Here is a 20097-nt window from a genome sequence, read left to right as displayed (position 1 = left end):
CTGAACAATTATTTCCTGAAGTTTGTTGGAGGAAGGAGGGAACAATTAAAGAGCCTGATTATTTTGCAGAAAACATGCATCCCACTGCGACAGTTTACTGCATTCCCATAACTCATTCTCCCATCTCTTGCCCCCTTCCCCAAATACCTCTTTTCTCACTTATGTATTTTTCTTTTCTTTTTTTTTTTTTTTTTTAATTTTGAAGATTTTTCAGATTTCAAAGTTTGCTGAGATTTAAAGCAGATAAGACCTTATAAAGATCTCTAAACAGCAGAACAACCAAGCCAAATGAAGAATGAGACAGAGCAGGCCCTGCTACTTCCTGGCAGCACTCAGACTCAAGAGCCTTGGCCCCTCACAAACAAGTACTTGCAGTGCTATGTACGCAAATGGAAGGTGAAGATATGGTTGGAAAAAAAAAAAAAATCTTAGTATTATTGAATTGTAAAGTTCCAAGTATATATATATTAACAATCCTCACTCAGAATATGAACTATGTCTAGCCAATGACAAGCATGTGGTTTTTGAACTTCAGAAATTGTCCAACTAAGTAGCTCATATTTGTCATGATCACATTACTGTTATTTAGCATACATATTATCATGCTATCAACTTCTTGGAACTGTATAGAAAGAAAGCATGCTCAGGCTGTAGAAAAATAAACAATACCCCCTGCCAGCATTTTTCTTTCAGCTGAAAGTGAGTAGATCATAGTTTATTTCAATTTACACCCAAAACAAAAAATGAAAATAAAATAAAATAACATCTTACCTCTTCTTTGTTGGTTCTGTTGCATTCTTTCCAAGGATTTCCCTATTACAAAATTAAAACAGCTACATTAAATAACACCAAGTTGACTATAAAGAATTTAATCTAATTTCAGAGCTCTAATTGAGTCAGGAACATGTTGCGAAAGCACAGATAGCCCAGCCATAAAAGTGCCAAGGCCTGGCCTCTGGCCTACTTTAGGAGAACACAGGCTGATGTGCTTCCTCACTGTTCACCCATGTGCAGCAGAACTCAAAAAATTCTTGGCTGTGCTGGGAGCTGCAGCATAGACACTCTGCCAACAAGATTTTTAGGGCTTATTACTACATTATTTAATTAAACTGTTGTTTATAGGAAAAACAACAATAATAAAACAGGCTGAAGTGAGCTGAAACCAGACTGAATTCATTGCTTTGGTGAACATGTGTGTCCTGATAAGCTCTACCATGCACTGACCACATGCATGTAGAAGGCCAAAAAAATAACATCATAATAATGTGATCACAAGGACAGCTCCCACACACACTAGTTACTCTCTCCTTCTGAAGAATAAAGCATCTGGACAGTGACTAGTTTGATTCAGGTGGATCAACAAAAAAGTTGCAATTCACTAAGTTTAAGTCTGCAGTACTTTATATTCATTAGCAGAGATTTGCAGATTCTTTGCCTTTGTCTTCTGCAGTTACCTTGATTTCAATAAATAACTTTTTCTAACTGTGCTAATCAATTCAGTAACACACCGGGGGGAAAAAAAACCCACCACCATACATGAAAGGGAAACTGGCTGTCCCTTTAGATGCTGAAGCTGATACTGACTTGAACCTTACTCCTGAGTTTGATACAAACTTTCCAAATCAGTGTTGTGGAGGAACGCAAGGTGTGTTTTTCTCTTAGTAAACAGGGAACTACAGCATCTCTTTGCCCAAATGTTTGCAAAATAAATGCAAAATCTCTTCAGAACAGAGACTGTGTCTACCTTTAAGACGTTTAAACAATGTATTTCACTGTGAAAGTAGCAAAACAGAGTCCTGGAACTTCATTCGTGAAAGATACCTAATTGCAAGTCATAACACACCAAAAATCAGATCCATCTTTAAACTCACTTGTGAATTCCAGATTATTCTGAGTTAAAATACTATGTTCAACATTTAAAATATGTCCTTGTTCTTTCATTTAATATTTTTCTGGTTCAAACAGAACACATTACCATAGAGTTATCTATAAAGAACTAAATCAATGGTTACGGGATAATGCGAGATGCCTGTCTTTGTTAAGCACAAAGTCATGTATTATTTGAAGCCCTTAGACCAGTAGTTTTACAGGCCAGAGTAGCACAATGCCTAACAATCTGAATGCAGCATTACATCTTCCTCCTTACTGCCTTAGTTAGAAGGCTGAAAAATATGTTTCTAATGTGTATGAATGATATTCCTCAGTTTCTGTGTTTGGGAGACTACAAACCAATTAATTTTAAGAAGGAGCCTTTAGAAAAATATATTTTATTAAGCCCGGTGCAAGCAAAAATATAATGTATAGTTTTATGATTGCTTTATTATTTGCAAACAGTTACAGAAATCAATACAAAATGACTTGTACACAAAGCACAGTTTTCTGAATAGCATTTTACAAATTCAAGATAAAACAGCCTTAATTACTTCAAATTATTATGCTCTGTATTTTAAGCAGCTTCCTGATTAGGCACTGTTTTGCAGCTAAATGTAGAACTGCAATAACGTTTTGAGAATAATCAAAACAAAGAAAAACTTGCTTTGAGCAACATGGGAAAAAAGAAAGAGGGCTAGTACATCAGATTGCTGTTTTCAGTAGGAGTGAAAAAAATACATATGATTATTACCTCATTATTTTCTGTTCTTCCTCCATCTGTTCTCTGACCTGTTGCAGTTCTTTGATCAGTTCAACATCTGTGCCGTTCACCCAGGTGTATACCACATCAATTGGCATGGGTAAACAAAGCCTACATAATTCAAATGAAAGCTACATGAGCTGTTTAATATTACATTACAAGCGTCTGTGACATCCTACAATAGCAGTTTCTGTCAAACAACAAAATTACTTCGTGTCTGAGCTGCAAACAAGACGAAGAAAAAAAGTTTCCCTTCAGCTATATATATATCACCCCTCAATTATAAACAAGCCTTTGGCAAAACAGGCCAGACAAAATCTAAAAAGGATATAGAGCAGGCATAACAATTCAATAACTAAAGAAATCTGAAATTTATTGAAATCTAGAGCATGACATGTTAACCTATAACCCAACTCCCAACAGCCCATGAAATATTTCACAAGCCAGTACCAGCGTCATTAAGGCACATCCTTAATGCACCAGCTGCTAAAATTAGACAGGACAGCATGAAGTATAAAGTCTTAAATCATTTGTGGTGTCAGGTAATTTCCCAGAGGGAGTAAGATCTCAGAAGGACCATGTCTTTATCTTAGAATACCTTTTAGATTTCCTACTTGGGATTTCACCAGCTAACAACCTCAGCAGGCTGTACCACTTCAGACACCAGAAACAGCAATCAAATCTATGCCTGACACAATTTAATACTGTGAAATTGTAGCTGACTGCTTACAGTTGTCCCAGCATACTTAATGCAGAAGCAGCAAAGAAAGGTTTCTGAGTCCCTTTCTTCTATTTGTTGATGGTTATCTCCACTCTGAGGCCCACACCTTTGTTTCTGCAGGTGCTCCAGGCTGCTGCCAGAGACAAACCCTTCAGTCCCACACAACAGCCCCAACTGTAAGCTCAGAAGTTTCAGTATCAAGCTACTCACTAATATCTTCCTAAACTGTAGATGGTCTTTGCAGACTTCAGCAAAATGCAACAGTCCAGTTGCTTGCCAAGCATATTAAGTTGTACTTAATAAGTTTAGACCCTCAGAATTTAATCTCGCTCTGATGTCTTTGTTTCCATGAAATATGCAAGATAAGTGAAAACGTAGCTAGGAGAAAAGCAGCATTTGGATAGCAAGCAAACAAGTGTTCCAACGCTAAGATCTACAGGACCAAGCAATGAAGTACCCAAGAAAGGTGTTCCTTCCCACTTAGTGCACCCTTCAGACAACGTGCAAAGTGAGACACGGTGAGCATCTCTTCCATCTTCCCTCTGATTTTCAAGCTCCATGAGGGAAGCTTTAGGTTAGATAAAAAGGAAAAATCTTTTACAGTGAGGGTGGTGAAGAACATGTTGCCCAGAGATGTGGTTAATGCCGTGTCCCTGGAGACTTTCAAGGCAAGGGTGGATCAGACCAAATCAGGCCCTGGGCAACCTGATCTAGCTGGGATGTCCCTGTTCATTTCAGGAGAGCTGGATTAGATGGCCTTCAGAGGTCCCTTCCAACTTTAAGGCTTCTATGATACCTAAAGGATGCTGAAGGGCCATTCTAAAGATAATCTGAATATCCAGCAAGAGCAGACAGAACAGCCTCTGGTTCATTAACCGGCACAGATCCGCATGGATTTTGTCTAGCAGCAGAAATTCAATGGCAGGAGCTCCTTCAGCTTTTCTGCATTTGTTGTGATCAATTTTACTATTGGCTTGTCAATGCCTTGACTTCTACAGCTAGGAGGAGCATTTCAGATGGAAGCACCTGACTTAAGTCAGCTGACTTCAAAAGTGCACAACCCTCAGTCTTCTGGGCAAAGTGTGGAGTTTATTTACGCAGGCTTCACTTAAGAACATAAAATGTGGAAAAGGAAAGACTGAATTCCAACTTGTTCTATGGTATGAGGCAATTTTAGCACTATTTACACACCTGGGAAGCCCTTCCCAACTTATCATTTGCTAATAGCATATTTCTGTACAATAGCAAATATAACTATGTAATTCTCTACACTCAATTGGCAGCACTGAATAACAGCTCTGAATTAACCCTTGTGTGGCAAGTTCATTCTTCATTAGCAATGGCTATAGAGATCATTTTTAAAAAGCTACCAAAACAAGTGATTTGCTTGCAGATCCATTAGCTTATTTGTTTACAATTTCTCTGAATACTTAGAAAAAATTTCTTAATGCATTTTAAAATGAAATTAGCATACATTTTTGAGAAAACTAGTGGCTATGAAACATTATAATAAAAAACATACACAATTAATTTCTTGCTCCTAATTAACACTACTGCCAGGTAGGATCAGTAACAGTGCAACGAATTCATCTTCTCAAAGCTTTCTGATTTATTTCAATGCTTCTAAAAAAAAAAAAAAAAAAAAAAAGCATTGAGACTTCGAGGATTTTTATCTTTTTCAGATCATCCCTTACATTTGCCCTTTCCAAAAATGTCCCTACTTCACAAATCAAAAAGCATGACTAGGATCTGAAGATGAAGCCAGAGCTGTCACCTCTTGCTGTAGGAACAGGAGACTCACTGTGTCTGTCTGCAGGTCTGTGCACCTGCCAGGACACATTTTCCATCCCAGTGATGTTTGCATATGTAGGAGAGCCATGCCTGCAGCAGAGATTAGAGCCAGAAGACAAAGCTTCATTGTCTCAGTGTCCGCAGTTGCAAAGAGTACAGCAGCCTCTGGATCTCTCCCAGGCCACCATATTGTGATCTCAATCCTTGCTGAACCTCTTTTAAAAACAAGTATAGTCCAACTACGCCCTCAAGCTCTCCACTGTAAGAGTTGACTTCTGTGAAAGCTGACTAAGGAATCAATCCAAAATTGAAATATAACAATACACCCTAGAAATGGAACTTAACTATTTCTACACCATGACGGTACAATCTTATAAAAACATTAATTAATTAGCACAAAGTCAGCATTTTAGTACAGACAAAAACAATCACACTTTCACTTCAACTCTGCAGAAAGTTGTATAAACTAAGCTAATGATCTGTACGAGTTGTATCACTCTGTCTTCATCTGCCTTTCTTTGGAAATTAGGGGAGGGAAGTCAGATGAGATTATAGAAGTGAATAGTGTTCACAAACATAATGTAACACACATTTAAGGAATTATCCTGCACCCACCCACTCAAGCATGACAAACTGATCTGATCATTTCTGCTGTCCCATGATTCAACAAACCTCAATGCAAATTAAACATCTGCTTTCAGGGCTTTTTCCAGTCAAGTATATCAGTGCTTCAAGATTCAGATGACAACTTGTTAGTAGCTTCTTCCACCTACCAATTCACAGTCCACTGACTTCCTGAGCAATAGATCCCATGACTACTCACACACAAACTCAGAAACCACAAGAAGCTACTCAGCAGTTAGCAAAACTGAAGCAAATGACCCATCTGACTTGGTTTCCAATTTGCTGTGGGTGACTTCAATGTGTTCAGCTTTAAAATGCTGCTTCTTGTTAGCTTTGTGACTTTTCTACTAAATAATATCCCTTTTTTGAGACGTCATGGAAAACTCAAAATAAGTTCCTATCTTAATATGGAAAATATATCATATTTCCCCTTCACTGTTAACATTATTGTCATTTCGTTGTTTCCTTACAGACTGATGAATTAAATGTATTTAAGATTTATGTATCTATGATTAGAAATTCCAAATTCCAGACTTTCACAATGGGATATTAAGCACTAACTCACAATTTTGGAACATCTATGTTAGTAATTCATTACTCATACAACTACTCATACAAAAAAGTCATACTCAACAGTTACTTACTTTATCTAGAATATTTGATTTAAATATTTGAGAAATCATTCAACAGTAAAACATGCAATATTTCAACTGCAAATAAAGCTCACCGATTCTGAAACGATTTGCCCGCAACGTTGTCTCTGTATGAATCAAACATAACATGATACTGATCTCTACTCCACTCCAACACAACCTGTAAAGAAAAAAATAAAAGCAACTATACAACTATACATCACCGACTTCTAAAATTGGGCACTTATTTCTGAAATGCTCAAGCATCACCGATTTCATTCAAGCTGATCTCTATATTAATGCACATGTGACCAGAAATGAACCCAACTTAAGTTATTATATTGAGACAAATCAGGTGCAGAACTTACAGCACGCTTGATTTAAACAAGCTCAGTTTTTACTCCTGCAAGGAAGGGCTTCATGTTTTTCGGATGTAGTTTTTAAGTTACTATTTGTTTTGATCACCTCCCCCTTGCCTCTTACCATTTCAAAACACAGCAACTTCTCAAAACTGAGATCTTAAAGCAAATATGATTCAAAGCAAGCAAGAGTCACCTCCTCCCCTTGCACAAATTTCATGGTCCTCCTTTCTATTCTCATACCTCTGAAATTTGACCTTTGAAAACAAACAGTCAGGCCAGGACACATCAAATTATGCAGATTAACCCAGGTACAAAGTCAGTCGCTGCTTCCCAATGCAGGTGATGGCTTACACGGCAGCCCAGCTCATGCAGCAGCTCATTGTTTCTGTGGGCTGCAAACTTCCCTTCCCCTGTGTTTCTGCCCCCCCTTTAACTTGACACTGGATTTCACCCAGCCCTGCAGTGAGCTGTCACGGAGATGGACCACTACTTTGAGATTAAAAAATAGATAAATTTAAAAAATAAATATTTTACTCTGAAACAAACTTACTACGATATCTTTTGCAGCAGAAGATTAACTTTAAAAACTACAGTATCATCTCACAATGTTTACAAGAGATAAAAGGGTAGGGGTTTATTTTATCTGATAATGTACCTACATGTACTGAGGGGGGGATGGGACACCATCAGATTATAGTGTTACTTTTCAGTACTTGCCTAGATTCAAGTAGCACTACTCCTTATTTCTTGTGGCAACTATGAAACACACTATTTCTCTAAAATAGCACTGAAACCCATGATTTTTGAGGCTACATCCCTCCATTTTAAGAAGACGAGTCTCTATACCCTTACGCTTGCTGAAGTAAATTAAAGAGTTCTAAAGCATACACAGGACAGGGAAGCCTCATCATGTGTCAGTGACAATCAAAACTATTTCCTAAGCTGCACACAGTCTAACTTGAATCACAACTGTACAATCTCATTCCTCCTAGACAAAGGACACGTGATTTGCAAGTTGAGCAAAAATATCTACTTCCTTAAGTACTGAAAACATTATTACACTTCTTCACACTCAAGTCACTATGTCCTTTTGCCAAATAATTAGTTTAAAACCACATACACCGAAAGCTATCTAGACATAAACATATGCAATTATGGTTAATTATGAATTGACGCACACTGACCTGCTCCAGGAAGAAGTACAGAAGTATTTGAGTAAAATAATGTTTTGTTGTACTGCTCTCCACTAGAGTGACATTAACCATTCCAACATTTATCTTCCCTATTCGTGCAACTATACATAGCAGCTCTCTTTAGATAGACGTCTATTAAGATGTTACATATTTCCCATCTGATACATTCTTTTTCTCTACTGTTTGCTTTGCACTGTGTTAGCACCTGAAGGCCTTTTTGCTTCAACTTTACATACAGATAAATAAAACCACTAAGGAATAACATCACAAAAAAATAAAAAAATAAAAATGAAGATACCTCCAATCAGGAGATACTGTATCAGCTGTGTGATAACAATGACTCCCTTGTTCCATCTGAAAAGCATTTTACAAGGCTGAGTGATCAATGGAAGGTCAGCTACAAGTTGTTTGTAGGCAAACTGTCCTGAAACTCCAAAGTTTAACTTATGACCAGGCTACAGCATTGGCTGAGGCCTGGCTATCCTGTACGCTGTAGCTCCTAAATCATGCTTAAATGCACTGTTATTTCCCTGGGCTAACCTTTTTCTTGAAATGATGCTCTTTTTCATCTTTGAGGCTGTTAGGATATTATTCCCAATTTCACTGTTTTTGCTGTCATCATTTACTTTTATGTCAGTACTCACACAAATATCAGTGTGACACCAAACAAGCAAGATCTAGTTCTGCTCACTGGAACAAGAAAACTGATTCTGAGAGTGCAGCAGGAAAAAAAAGGAACTGCAAACTCTGGTCAGATAACAGGGTCTGAAACATATTACTTGAGAAGTCCTACAGAACGTTAAAAAAAGTTCATCTGATAATTACTAGAAAGATGTCTTGGTTTCATGCATAAAATTCTTACATATATTGTAGTAGCTACTGCCTAGCAGACCGTACTAAAGAACAGAAATGCTTTCTATTCTTAGTGTGGTTACCAGAAGAGGTCTAATAGTGTTTTATTCTCAGAAGCTCAATCTACCGAATCCTTTAACTACCACTATTTGCCAAAAGAGGAACGTTTTAAAACATAAATAGCAAAATGCATGCAAACATCTCTTACTTTTTTTTTTTATTAAAAATGGCAACAAAAGAGATTGTGGGTTTGTTTGTTCGATTTGTTTTTGTATTTGTGCCAATGTTTGGTTTGTTATTTTGGGGAGACAGGAATAGGAGTGCATTTGTAGAGTCCCATTAGAAGAACTCTGGTAAGCTGGCTTTTTTTTCTTAACTTACAGTTTTGAAAATTTATGTACACTTACATGTATTTGCCAGTGATTTCTTTGCTGCCTAAATAGTACCTAAGATTTCAGAATAGTTCTGATAGTAACACGGCTGGAAGTAGAAAGCTAAGATTTGGTAGGAAAACATCTAATTAGTGGGTTTGATACTCAGCAAAATCAGACATAACTTGGAGAAGGACTGAAGCGGTTCTCAGAAACGACAGCTTGTCTGAAGTCCTCATTCTAAAGAAAATCAAAAGCTTATTCGCAGTTTAACAGCACCGAGAGATATACCTCAATCAGCTTCAAGATCAATTTGACAATTATAAACAAATGGATGGCTGAAAGTATCACATCATTAACTCACTCCTGGTTTCAAAGCGTTTCAGGAATTTCTGAAGGCTGCAAGACGGCAGGCAGGGAGCACGGCCAGACAAAACTGCAAGTTCTGACTGAAACTGAACTTCTAACTGTGTGCCACTGCAGACTTTCAGATAACACCATCCGTGGCTCTTCTCTTTTCTTGTGTGAAAGAGAGGATCAAAACGAAGCGGGTGATAAAAAGGAGAACCCAACGAACACACAACAACGAGAGAACGTGCCTTCAGAAACCTCGGAATCAGGAAATACCAGCCTGCTTGCATGTGACACTGACCAAGTAAGCTGCATCCCATCGCTTACAAAATTGTACTGAATAGCAAGCGGTGTAACACAGCCCAGAGCAGGCTGTATTTAACTCCTTAATCTTAAAAAGGGAGAAAGACCTCGTCGCTCCTGGTTACCACGTGAAGGCTGTGGAAGAGCCCCATCAGCCCGTTCAAAACCAGAATAACAGCACTGACAAACCCCCCGAGGGCAGTGCAAACAGTAGCACAGGTCACGACAGCACACACCTGGGGCGCACAGCCTATTCCCAGCTCCTCTGTGCCGGAGCAAGCCTCTAACAACCTCGTCCGGGTCATTCAAAACTCGCATTGCTGCTGGAAGCGGCCGGGGAGCGGCACGACTCCGCGAGGGCGGATTTCGCACCCAGCAGCGCCAACAAGTGAGAGCAGCTCAAACCGGGCGCGGGGACGGACAGCCCCCAGCAGCTGCATCCGCTTTTCCCTTCCACCGCTGCCGCTCCAAACAACCTCGGAGCACGGGGCATAGCACACTCCCCATGGAGACCCCGCTTCCCCGGAGGCGGCGCCCAGCCCGAAGGAGCTGCAGCGCGCAGCCAGCCCAGCCGCACGGGGGAAGGGAACGCGGGAAGGGGCTGCCACGCCGTACTGACCTCCCCGAACTGCAGGGCGGAGACGATCATGAGGACGAGGCCACCGAGGCAGAGGCAGGGCCCATAGCGGTGAGACAGGCAGGTATAGGTCTGGCGCTGCAGGAGCTTTAGCAGCATGGCCCGCCGGCCGCCGCCGCCGCAGCCACCCGGCCAGGCGCGGCCCTGCGCGGTGCGGCCCGGCGCGGCCCGCCTCAGCGCGCTGCCATGCGCCGGGCCGGGCGGGCGGGTCCCGCCGCCGCCGATGGTCCCGCACCGCTTCCGGCAGCGCTACGGCACCACCTGGCGGCGGGATCGGGCGAGCGGAGCAGGGATCACCGCTGACAAACGTTCATCAGCACTTACGGTCACCAGAGCTAAGGAAGGAGAAGCAATCGGCATTCACGAGACTCCTATTTTGCCCTGCCCACACTAACAGCGCCTGACCGTTTCCAGAAGTTTGTCCTGGTGTGTTTACGTGGCTGTGCTGTGGGAGGACTGCACGCAGCTATAATTCCTCAGGATGCTGTCATAGTGTCATAGAGGTTGGAAAAGACCACTAAGATCATCTACCTCAACCATTAACCTGTCAGCCCCATGCCCACTGCCCACGTCCCTCAGTGCCACCTCCACACGGTTCTGAAACACCTCCAGGGATGGTGACTGCACCACCTCCCTGGGCAGCCTGTGCCACTGCAGCACCGCTCTTTCTGACAAGAAATGTTTCCTCATATCCAACCTGTAACTCCTCTGACTCAACTTAATGTCATTACCTCTGTCTTATCACTGCTACCTGGCAGAAGAGGCCAACCCCCATCTCACCGCATCCTCATTTCAGGCCACCGTAGAGAGCTATGAGGTCTCTCCTGAGCCTCCTCTTCTTCAGACTGAACAACCCCAGCTCCTTCAGCATTTTCTCATAAGACTTGTGCTCCAGACCCCTCACAGCTCCATTGCCCTTCTCCAGACAGTCCAGAGCCTCAATGTTTTATTGGAAAGGTACATTCAGAGCTTGATAGGTCACCACGTAGTGCTGTGCACCACATCCTTATTGCATGTTATAAAGTTTATTAAATATATTGTGCCCTCCATGGTAACTCACTCTTTCAGTGTCAATATGAAGAAGCTTCCAATTCCAAGATTTCATTGCCATGTTGCACTGCCAACATTTTCTCCTCATAAGTGTGGTCTTTTCTCAATGTGCTGAAATATTGCCCTGGAGGAAAGTAATCTTTAGTGACTTGCTGGTACTTCCCTCACCTCTACCACCAGTTCAAGCACAGAGCTATTTTTACTGGTAGGGAACACCTCACTGACACTGACTGCAGCATTACGGCAGCAGTGGGAGTGATAGTCTGGGTTTTGGGTGAGCAAACTGATGTTTTCCTTGAGAATTCAGCCATGTGTGCTGGTTATGAAAACAAAAATATTCATTCTGATCAATAATAAGGACATAAATACAGAAATTGAATAAAATGTGCTTAAGATATCAAGCCAGGAGACAGAACATCAAAGTCAAGTCTTTGTAAAATACTCATGTTCAAGTAATATGCATCTAAATTGAAGTGAATCCCCCCCCCCCAAAAAAAGGAACAATCAGTTCTTGCCTTCTGATAAGGCACTAAAAGAGTTCAGTATGTTCACATTATATTAATGAAGATCAGAATGTAACTTAAGCTGAATTCAGTGATGCCTCCACATGAAATAGAAAGAAAAAGATAAAAAGAAAAAAAAATAGAAGAGGAAAAATGAATAGTAATAATAAAAAGAAACTAGGAAATCCGTCCACATTAAAAAAACAGTCATCAGGTTAGGGACCTTACAACATTTAATCTGGCTATATTAGCATGTTTTTAAAGGGGAATGGCTTGGGTCAAATTCTTTTTCACATTTTATTTAATTTATTGCTTAGATAGTTGTCCAGGTGACTATCTTGTTATTTTTGTCCAAAAAAATTACACAATTTTCTTATTTTTCCCCAGTTGCTCTACCAGATTAACCTATATATTCTGCTTGGAGCAATGAATTCCACTAGGTGTCAGGATAACTGAAAATTACAGGCTGCAATTATAATTAAGCATATACTTAAGGTCCTTGCCAAATCACTACCTATGTAAACCCATGGACTCTTAGAATAATCTAGATAACTGTACTTGTATTCGTACTAACTTTAAGATGCACGTAGCAGCACTTTAAGCAAAGTCACACCTGCCACTGAATATGAAGTAATCTAACTAAGTCAAATCATTATAAAACATATTTCATCTTGTTTCTACTTCTCTGCAAGTTGCCTTCACTGTCTTCTATGTCTTAGGTCTCAGCAAGCTCTCTGAATTCTGTAGTTAGGCCTTCTTTTCAAGAGAGGGGTAAAACCTATTTTCAAAAGAAAGTGCTTACTGGTTCTTCTAAATGAGACTAGAGATCCTGTAAGCCTTGAGTTGTTGCTACTCTTCCTCATTCCTGCCCTGGGAAAATAGCAATCTACTGCTCACCCTTTTGTTCTCTTAGAAAAGCTGAAGTATTATGGGGTTATTTTTCCCCAGATCTTTACAGTTTCATTTACTGGAAAGGGAGAAGAGTAAGAGCTTAACATGTGAGGCAACAATGTAATTATCTGTTGTTAAGACAAAGGACTAAGAACAATCAACTTAAACTCTTAAGCATCTCTGTTAGCCAGGAATAATATTTGCTGCACACTCCTCAAACCTTGCTCTACAGAAAAGAGAATTAACATCCTCAAAGGCTTTCAGTGTTCATCACTGTATGATCTACTCCACAAACATGAATATACAAGTAGCATCTTTGTGAAGTAAATGTTATCAAGCACAAAGGCAGAAATTAAATTCTGCAAGCTTCGTTCCTTCTACTTTAGGACTAATTTTCCACAGTGCTAGAGCTAAGCAGCAGTACTCTGAAGACTCAGCTTTTAGCTCTTAGACACTTCATTTACATTTGTGAATGCTCAGAGCTTCTGAGTGGTGTGCCAAATCACACAACAAAAATAAAGTACAGAATGGTGATGACTTACCCATAGAAAGTTTGTATGAAGTGATTTGGCCATCGTCATGTAAGTTTTGCATAATAGGCTAACTTATATTTGCTTATTGTATTCAGGCACCCATCACTTCTACTCACAACAGGCCTTTTGTTTAAAAAAAAAAAAAAAAAAAAAGGAAGAACTGCACAGCTGTGAGTGGGTTCACCCAATGCAACTGAAGGATGGAGGTGAGAAAAAGTAGCCAGATATTTCACCTTTAACTCTGTTGTAATGCACATGCTCAGGAACCATTTAACTTCTGAGTTTCTGCATTCTTAACAATGTTTCAATGTACGTACTTTGTACAAATATTTCATTTCCTACATAAAACTACATTGTTAACACACAGAATAGCAGTTGACTACCTGAAACTTTAAACAGCCCTCCTTCCCTCTGCAGCCTTCCTCTACAGCTCCTCACCAAAGCATATCAAGATTTCTCTGCTACAGTTGCACGTTCATTCCAAGTCGTCTCTTTTCCTATGCTCCTGGAAATCAACAGAGGATGCTATAGAGGGGTAGGGCCTTAACAGTAGTCAAATCATACTGGTGAATTTGTCATTGTTTTGAAGAGCTGCATTATTACTTTCTCTGGAAAGGAGATGAGAGACAACAGTAGGGTGTTCTAGGACTTCTCTCTGTTCTTCCCCCAAAATACATGTTAATATAATAAATTTAATCATTTACACTTTGAAGCCCTCTTTAAAGCAGGAACCTTAAGCATATTGGGATAAGTAGTTCAGTAAGCACAGTGAATTTGTTAGTATTACTATCTACCAAATACAGTGATGAAATCCACATCAGTCATTCAGGACATCACAGAATAAAGTAACAGACACCAGTCTGTATTCTCTCATTCAGAAGGTTCTCATTTTGACTCACTGTTTACAGAGATCTTTGTCTTTGATAAGACTCTTTCCCACAGAGATCACCACCCAGAGGTCAGCATCAGTTTCTGGAAGATGATTTTAGACCTTGATGTTGTACCTTGTAGTGGATTATCTCTAAATTAGTCTGTAGCTCCATGAGTGTATGCACTTTGGTTAACTGCACCTAGTGAATTTTTACTCAGTACTGGGGAAAAATTAAAATTAAAAAAAAAATAAAAAAAAAGTTTAAATTTGAAAATCCTGCTGAGGAGAGGCTGCATTGCTCTCTACAGCTGCCTGAAAGGACATCACAGCAATGAGGATGTTGATCTCTTTTCTCAGCTGACCATTAACGCTGATGTGCTATTGCACTTTTACTGAATAGGAGCAATTCTATTTTTATTTTGTATTTTCTGATCTCATTAGAGTTGCTAGGAAAGGAAAGAGTCTTGTGTTGTGCCAGAGAAGTTTTAGACTACACATCAGGAAGAATTTCTTCATGGAGAAGAGTAGTTAGACATAGGAGTAGGCTGCACTGGGGAAAAAAAAAAAAAGAAATGGAATTTTCATACTTGGAGGTATTTAAGAAACATGTACTTATGGTACTGGGGGACATGGTCTAGGGATGGGACTCAGGAGGTCAGGTTGATGATTGGAATTAATGATCTTTAAGGTCTTTTCCAACTTAGATAATTCTGAGATTCTACAATCTTTTCTCCAATTTCTCTAAGAATTGAATGAACTTTTCCTCAATCCACATTTTCTCACTCAAATAAGACAAAATGTTGCTCTGCTCCTTGAAGTTACTGCAGTGTCTGTGCCCTAGATACAAAGCTGAGAATTCACTGATGTCTCATTATACTGATGCCATTGTACTTTTACAGAAGAGGAGGAATCCTCCTATCTTTATTTCATATTCTTTCTAGTCTCAGAGTTGCCATGGGGCACAAGTCTTTGTTATTGAAGAGCTATGAAGGACATTGGCAGAGGCCAAATAAGGATGAAGAACAGAGTTTGTTACAACTGGAAAAAAAAAAAAAATTCTCAAAAGGGATCAGACAAAATATTTAGGTTTTGTAAAATTACATTTTGTTTGTTAGATTTGTATCAACTTGAAACAAACAGTTCAGTCATAAAGAGGTTTCACAATGTTACCCTGAAGTATTTGTATCTGTGGCTATTCTAGATGTTCGTGTCAACAGACTCGAAAGAAAGAAGTTTATGAAAGGAGCAAACACTAAGGCCAACACTGTGCTGAGTAAGCTTGGTATAAACAGGAAGAAATAGTTGAAAATTCCAGATTTAGCAATATGCTGTGATAGAGAAAGACCGATCAACATCCTGAAACTGAACAGAGATTTCAGTTCTGTATGAAAATGTATGAAAATTATGAAAATAATATCTGATTTTTTGAGAAAAAAAATAATAATAGTGTTTCCAAAACCAATCAAATCCACTCAGTTTAGAATCTGTTTTCTTTCATTCCTTTGCATCCTGACTGAACTCAAGGTGATGAATTTCATGACTTCCCTTCCTCTTTAGCAAACAACTGTGTTCTAAGTCATAGTCAGTTACTGTGCTCTAGTAAGAAAGCTTCAAAGGCATTTTGCTCAGATGGCAAAACTGTGTAAAAAAAAAAAAAAATGCAATTTTATTTTGAATGTCTGCCTTTCTCCTGAAAACATGTTCATTTTTTCCTAAAAATACAGTGTTAAATTAAAATTCTAGCGACAAATTCACATACTACCTGCTTCAGGATGTTGACTACTTCATTCAGAGCACAAAGCCACTGCAGAATGACTAATCTGCAGCTGAATAATCTCTCTCTCTTGCCACTGGTAGCCCACAACAGTCTGCAGCTTGTGCTTTCTGGAAGCTAAGATTTACCCCATTAATGCTTTTGTTTTGAAAACCATCACTTTTAAAGCTATACAGCAAAAATAGGGAGTAAATGAATTAAAAGCATACCTTTTGAGTGTTAGTCTTCTCCAGAAATTCTGGACTAAAATTTACCCAATCTCAGTATTGTTGGGAGATATCAGTCCTACTGATATCAGACTACTGTCAGATAGAAAACTATACAACTGCAACTCAAGAGTTACCTCTCCTAATTCTTAATGGACTTCACAATAGTTTTGATGTGTCTGCTCTTTTCTGAGAGTGGAGAAGACTTTATCTGCTATGTGGTTAGACATCTGGTTAGATATAGCAGTCTAGTTAACCATATAGGAAACCAGAACAAACTGAGCAATATAAAGTATATTTTCTCATGTTCAGTAGTACCTGACAACTATTTTAAAACATATTGCTTGTCTGAAATATTAATACAGTATCATAAATGCCTCACAGCATAAGTGATTGCAAATATATGCTTTAATTACTAGAAGGTTGCAGAACTTTGGCATGTGACTGAGAATGAAGGGAAGAGGTACCACAAGCCAGCCTGAACTCTTCATAAAGCCTTTTGCAGAAGTCACAGGTAGTGTCTCTGATTCCTCCTATAAATGTCCAATTCTGGCACAACCTATGTCTGGCAACTTCTTTGCTTTTTCCAGCCATTAACATCTTTACCTTAGTGGTGCCCAGCTGCTGCACAACTCTTGCACCCTCCTTATCCTATTTAACCATCCATCACTTTTCTTTAGAAAAGCAACAGACTTCCTCTTCTCCCTCTGTTCCCTGGAAAGATGTAGTTCTGCTTATGAGCAGCCATAAGTCTGTGAACTCCAAAGGATATGTTGTTGCAGAGGATCTCTCTAGATATCTGGACCTAGTTTCTTATATATAAGCCCCAGAAATAATCTCTAAGTTCAAAATGTGCAGGCCTTGTTTTTGTATTCAAAATGTTTTGGAGCTTCCTGTTTCTCTTTTACTCTGGAAACACTCTCAAGTTTAAGGAAAAGGTGAAACCACAAGGACCTATAAAATATTTTTTCAATTTTATTTGGGATTTTTGAATGTCTGTGCATTACAGCCAGAGGATGCCTGGGACAGATCTTTTACTCACATTTAAAAAGTACATATGATGTCAGAGAAAAATCACTTGGTTTTGCTGTAGTGTTTGCTAAAGGATTGTCAGGTGTTGGTAATAATTTTTAAGCATTCAGTAGTCAAGGCTGCTGAGATGCTAACAAACAGTTTATTCCTTGAGCTTCTGCATAGCAAAAAAAACAAGATTTTGAAAATTAACCAAAGTACTTGGCTTCTTTTTTGTTCAAGCTGCAGACTTCCATTGCTGTCATGTTCTCATTTCACTTGCTCTTCCCTCTCCCAGCAACTTCTTTACCAAATTAGGGAAGAAGCTATTGTAACAATTCTCCACTGAATCTATCTGAAAACTAATCAAAGTAATGGAGACCAACTTACCCAGGAAGGGAGTGACTTCTAAGAAGGTCTTTTGTGCTCCACGTTGCTTTACAATAAATGATCTTGAAATTAGAAACTGTGGACAGTATTTTCTCATTTTTATTTAGATGTTCAAAATCTAAGTTAAGTTATGCTTTTCCCATACACTTTTTAAAAAAAAAAGTCTATGCAACTTACACAATTTATTTAGGTTGCTGTTTATGAGTTATGTAAAAACAGATGAATGGGACATATTCAGAACTTCTATCTTTCTTCTTTGACTTATTTAACCACAATAACCTGAATCTTTTGAGCTAGAGATCACTCTGATGTCTACTACTTGCCCAAACACACTAATTTCCCAAGAACTGCCCTTAAGAGCACAGCAGCTGTGCATGCAGACTTCTCAGGCAGCATTGAGTTTTAGATCACCAAGTGGAAGGACTGAAAGAAATCGGTATCAAGGCCATATTGATGGAACAAAGACCTCAGCAATGTCTATTTCAGCTCCTCTCAGAGAAAATGAGGACTACTTAGAAGCCAGTCCAAAGCCCTCTCAGCCCCTTTGTTTACATACTAGAATGGATTCACAAGACAAAAAATGGTCTGTGTTTGACAGACACATATACCAGAGAAGTGAAGCATGCAAGTATTCAATGCTCTTTTTTATCAATAGTCTAAGTGAGATGCTTATATAGCTAGAAAATGTGACTGCCCAGCTGTTGCTTCAGTACCTGCCCCTTCAACCCAGCCCTTCCATCCAAGTTAGTTTTATCTATGCACATTTCTGCTAGAAAGGGATTGCCTGCCAGTGACAAATAGTTTACATACCCACAAGGCAGTAATTGTGCATTCAAGTAACAAGTACAATTTGGGGGATCAAAATACAGTTATGGACTTTAAGAGGAGCAGAATAAGATGATGTTTAAAAATCAGTATATAAAAGGCCTCAAATTGGAGATGCTGAGGTGAAATTTATTCTAGCACAAAATATTTCAAAAAGCAATGAGTGCTACTAAGGTGATAGAACAAAGACATGAACTTCTCACACTTTGCACTGAATATCCCTTATGCAACTTAGCTATTAGAAATTACTTGACTTTACTCGGAAGGTAATGTGATAAAGAAAATCTTCTATTTTTATTTATATTCATTATAGATGTAAATGTTCAATGAATATAAAACCAATGGAAAAAGACTGCAAATGAAATAGAAGCGGGTATACAACTACCAGCTGCGTGATCTATTTTAGGTCTCTTACATGCTTTCAGCTCACACAAATGTTATTATTTTCACATCTAGTCTTTATTTTTCTAGTAGATCTAATACAATATTACTCTGACAAATGAAAACTTATACCAATGTTTTACATATATTTAGGAAGTAATTCAATCATTTTGTTAATTCCAGTAACATTAAAGACCATGTTTTCATGCTGGAGGTGCTTTAACAAAATTTGTCCCAAGCACATTAAATCAAAATACATTCTCTGAAATAACATACTAATGTTCTCAAACACAGTAAGTGTCTCCTCCTCAAGTTTGTAAGTAACCTGTCTTTATTACTCCTTGCAACTGCTAATGATCTTGTAAAGAACGATGTAAAAATGCCACTGACAAAACCAATTCAAAGATCATCACTCACAAATTCTGTGCTCTTACTACTTCCTGCAATAAATGTATCACATGAGCAATAATAAATGTTTACATAGCAACAAAGTGCCTTTGCTAGTGATCATCAAATAGCAAGTTGCCACCTGCTTTCAGACCCGAGCACTGCGAAAAGTCATGTGAAGAATTTAAGTACTCAACTCTCACTTGAGAGTGAGTTATTTGCTACTTTCAGAAATATAGCCAGTATAGTTTTGCAGAACAGGGGATGAAATGTTTGACATTTTCCCAACAATGTCCCCTACAGTGCTCACTGACATTTATGTGACGTTGGATCTATAAAGAACCAAAATGATATTCAGTTATTAATGAAAAAAACATATTTTTCTTTTCTTTTTTTTTTTTTTTTCTGTAACTAAAGCAAACCTCAATACACTTCTGCAGTCTCATACATGAACAGTGCATTTCTGTTGTCCGATACATGCTCACTGGTACCAGAGTCTGGATATAGTGCCTGAATAGTATTCTTTTGTTTCAACGGACAAAACAAGGTTACTTGTCATAGAGGGTAACACAAAACTTAATAGTAGTGCATGTTAAGGCAGGTCAAATATTAATTTCCACCCATTATTTTTTTGCATTTCTAACTTAAAAGGAAATAAACACATTGCAAGACAGTTTCTGCTACTTGCAATTACTGAGACAGATGAGCTATGGAAAGATTAACTGTTATTTATTTTATTTTCTTAAGCCCTTGTCTTTCCTACATCCAAAACACCTCTCTTGCAGAGCAGTAAGGAACTAGCCACC

The 20097-nt window shown here is 38.8% G+C and overlaps 1 protein-coding gene across 3 annotated transcripts in view; it reads right to left on the bottom strand.

Moving 5' to 3' along the window:
- GNPTAB (N-acetylglucosamine-1-phosphate transferase subunits alpha and beta) overlaps window positions 1–10729 on the bottom strand; it is a 40058-nt gene extending 29329 nt beyond the window's left edge. For 2 of the 3 annotated variants that reach the window (XM_085228219.1, XM_085228213.1), the window contains exons 1-4: window positions 10452–10728; window positions 6496–6581; window positions 2624–2743; window positions 772–813 (exon numbers count right to left, since the gene is read on the bottom strand). In XM_085228219.1, the coding sequence (XP_085084345.1) occupies window positions 772–813; window positions 2624–2743; window positions 6496–6581; window positions 10452–10568 (365 nt within the window). In that variant the 5' untranslated portion in view covers window positions 10569–10728. Of the gene's footprint in view, window positions 1–771; window positions 814–2623; window positions 2744–6495; window positions 6582–10451 lie in introns of all 3 variants that reach the window. The other variant, XM_085228206.1, reaches the window with a different exon arrangement.
- Between the last annotated feature and the right edge of the window lie 9368 nt (window positions 10730–20097).

The sequence above is a fragment of the Meleagris gallopavo genome, chromosome 1 (genome assembly GCF_905368555.1).
Source record: "Meleagris gallopavo chromosome 1, MGAL_WU_HG_1.1, whole genome shotgun sequence".
NCBI classification, from domain to species: domain Eukaryota; kingdom Metazoa; phylum Chordata; class Aves; order Galliformes; family Phasianidae; genus Meleagris; species Meleagris gallopavo.
The sequence above is the reverse complement of the archived record's forward strand: the minus strand, read 5'-3'. Positions and strand labels throughout refer to the sequence as shown.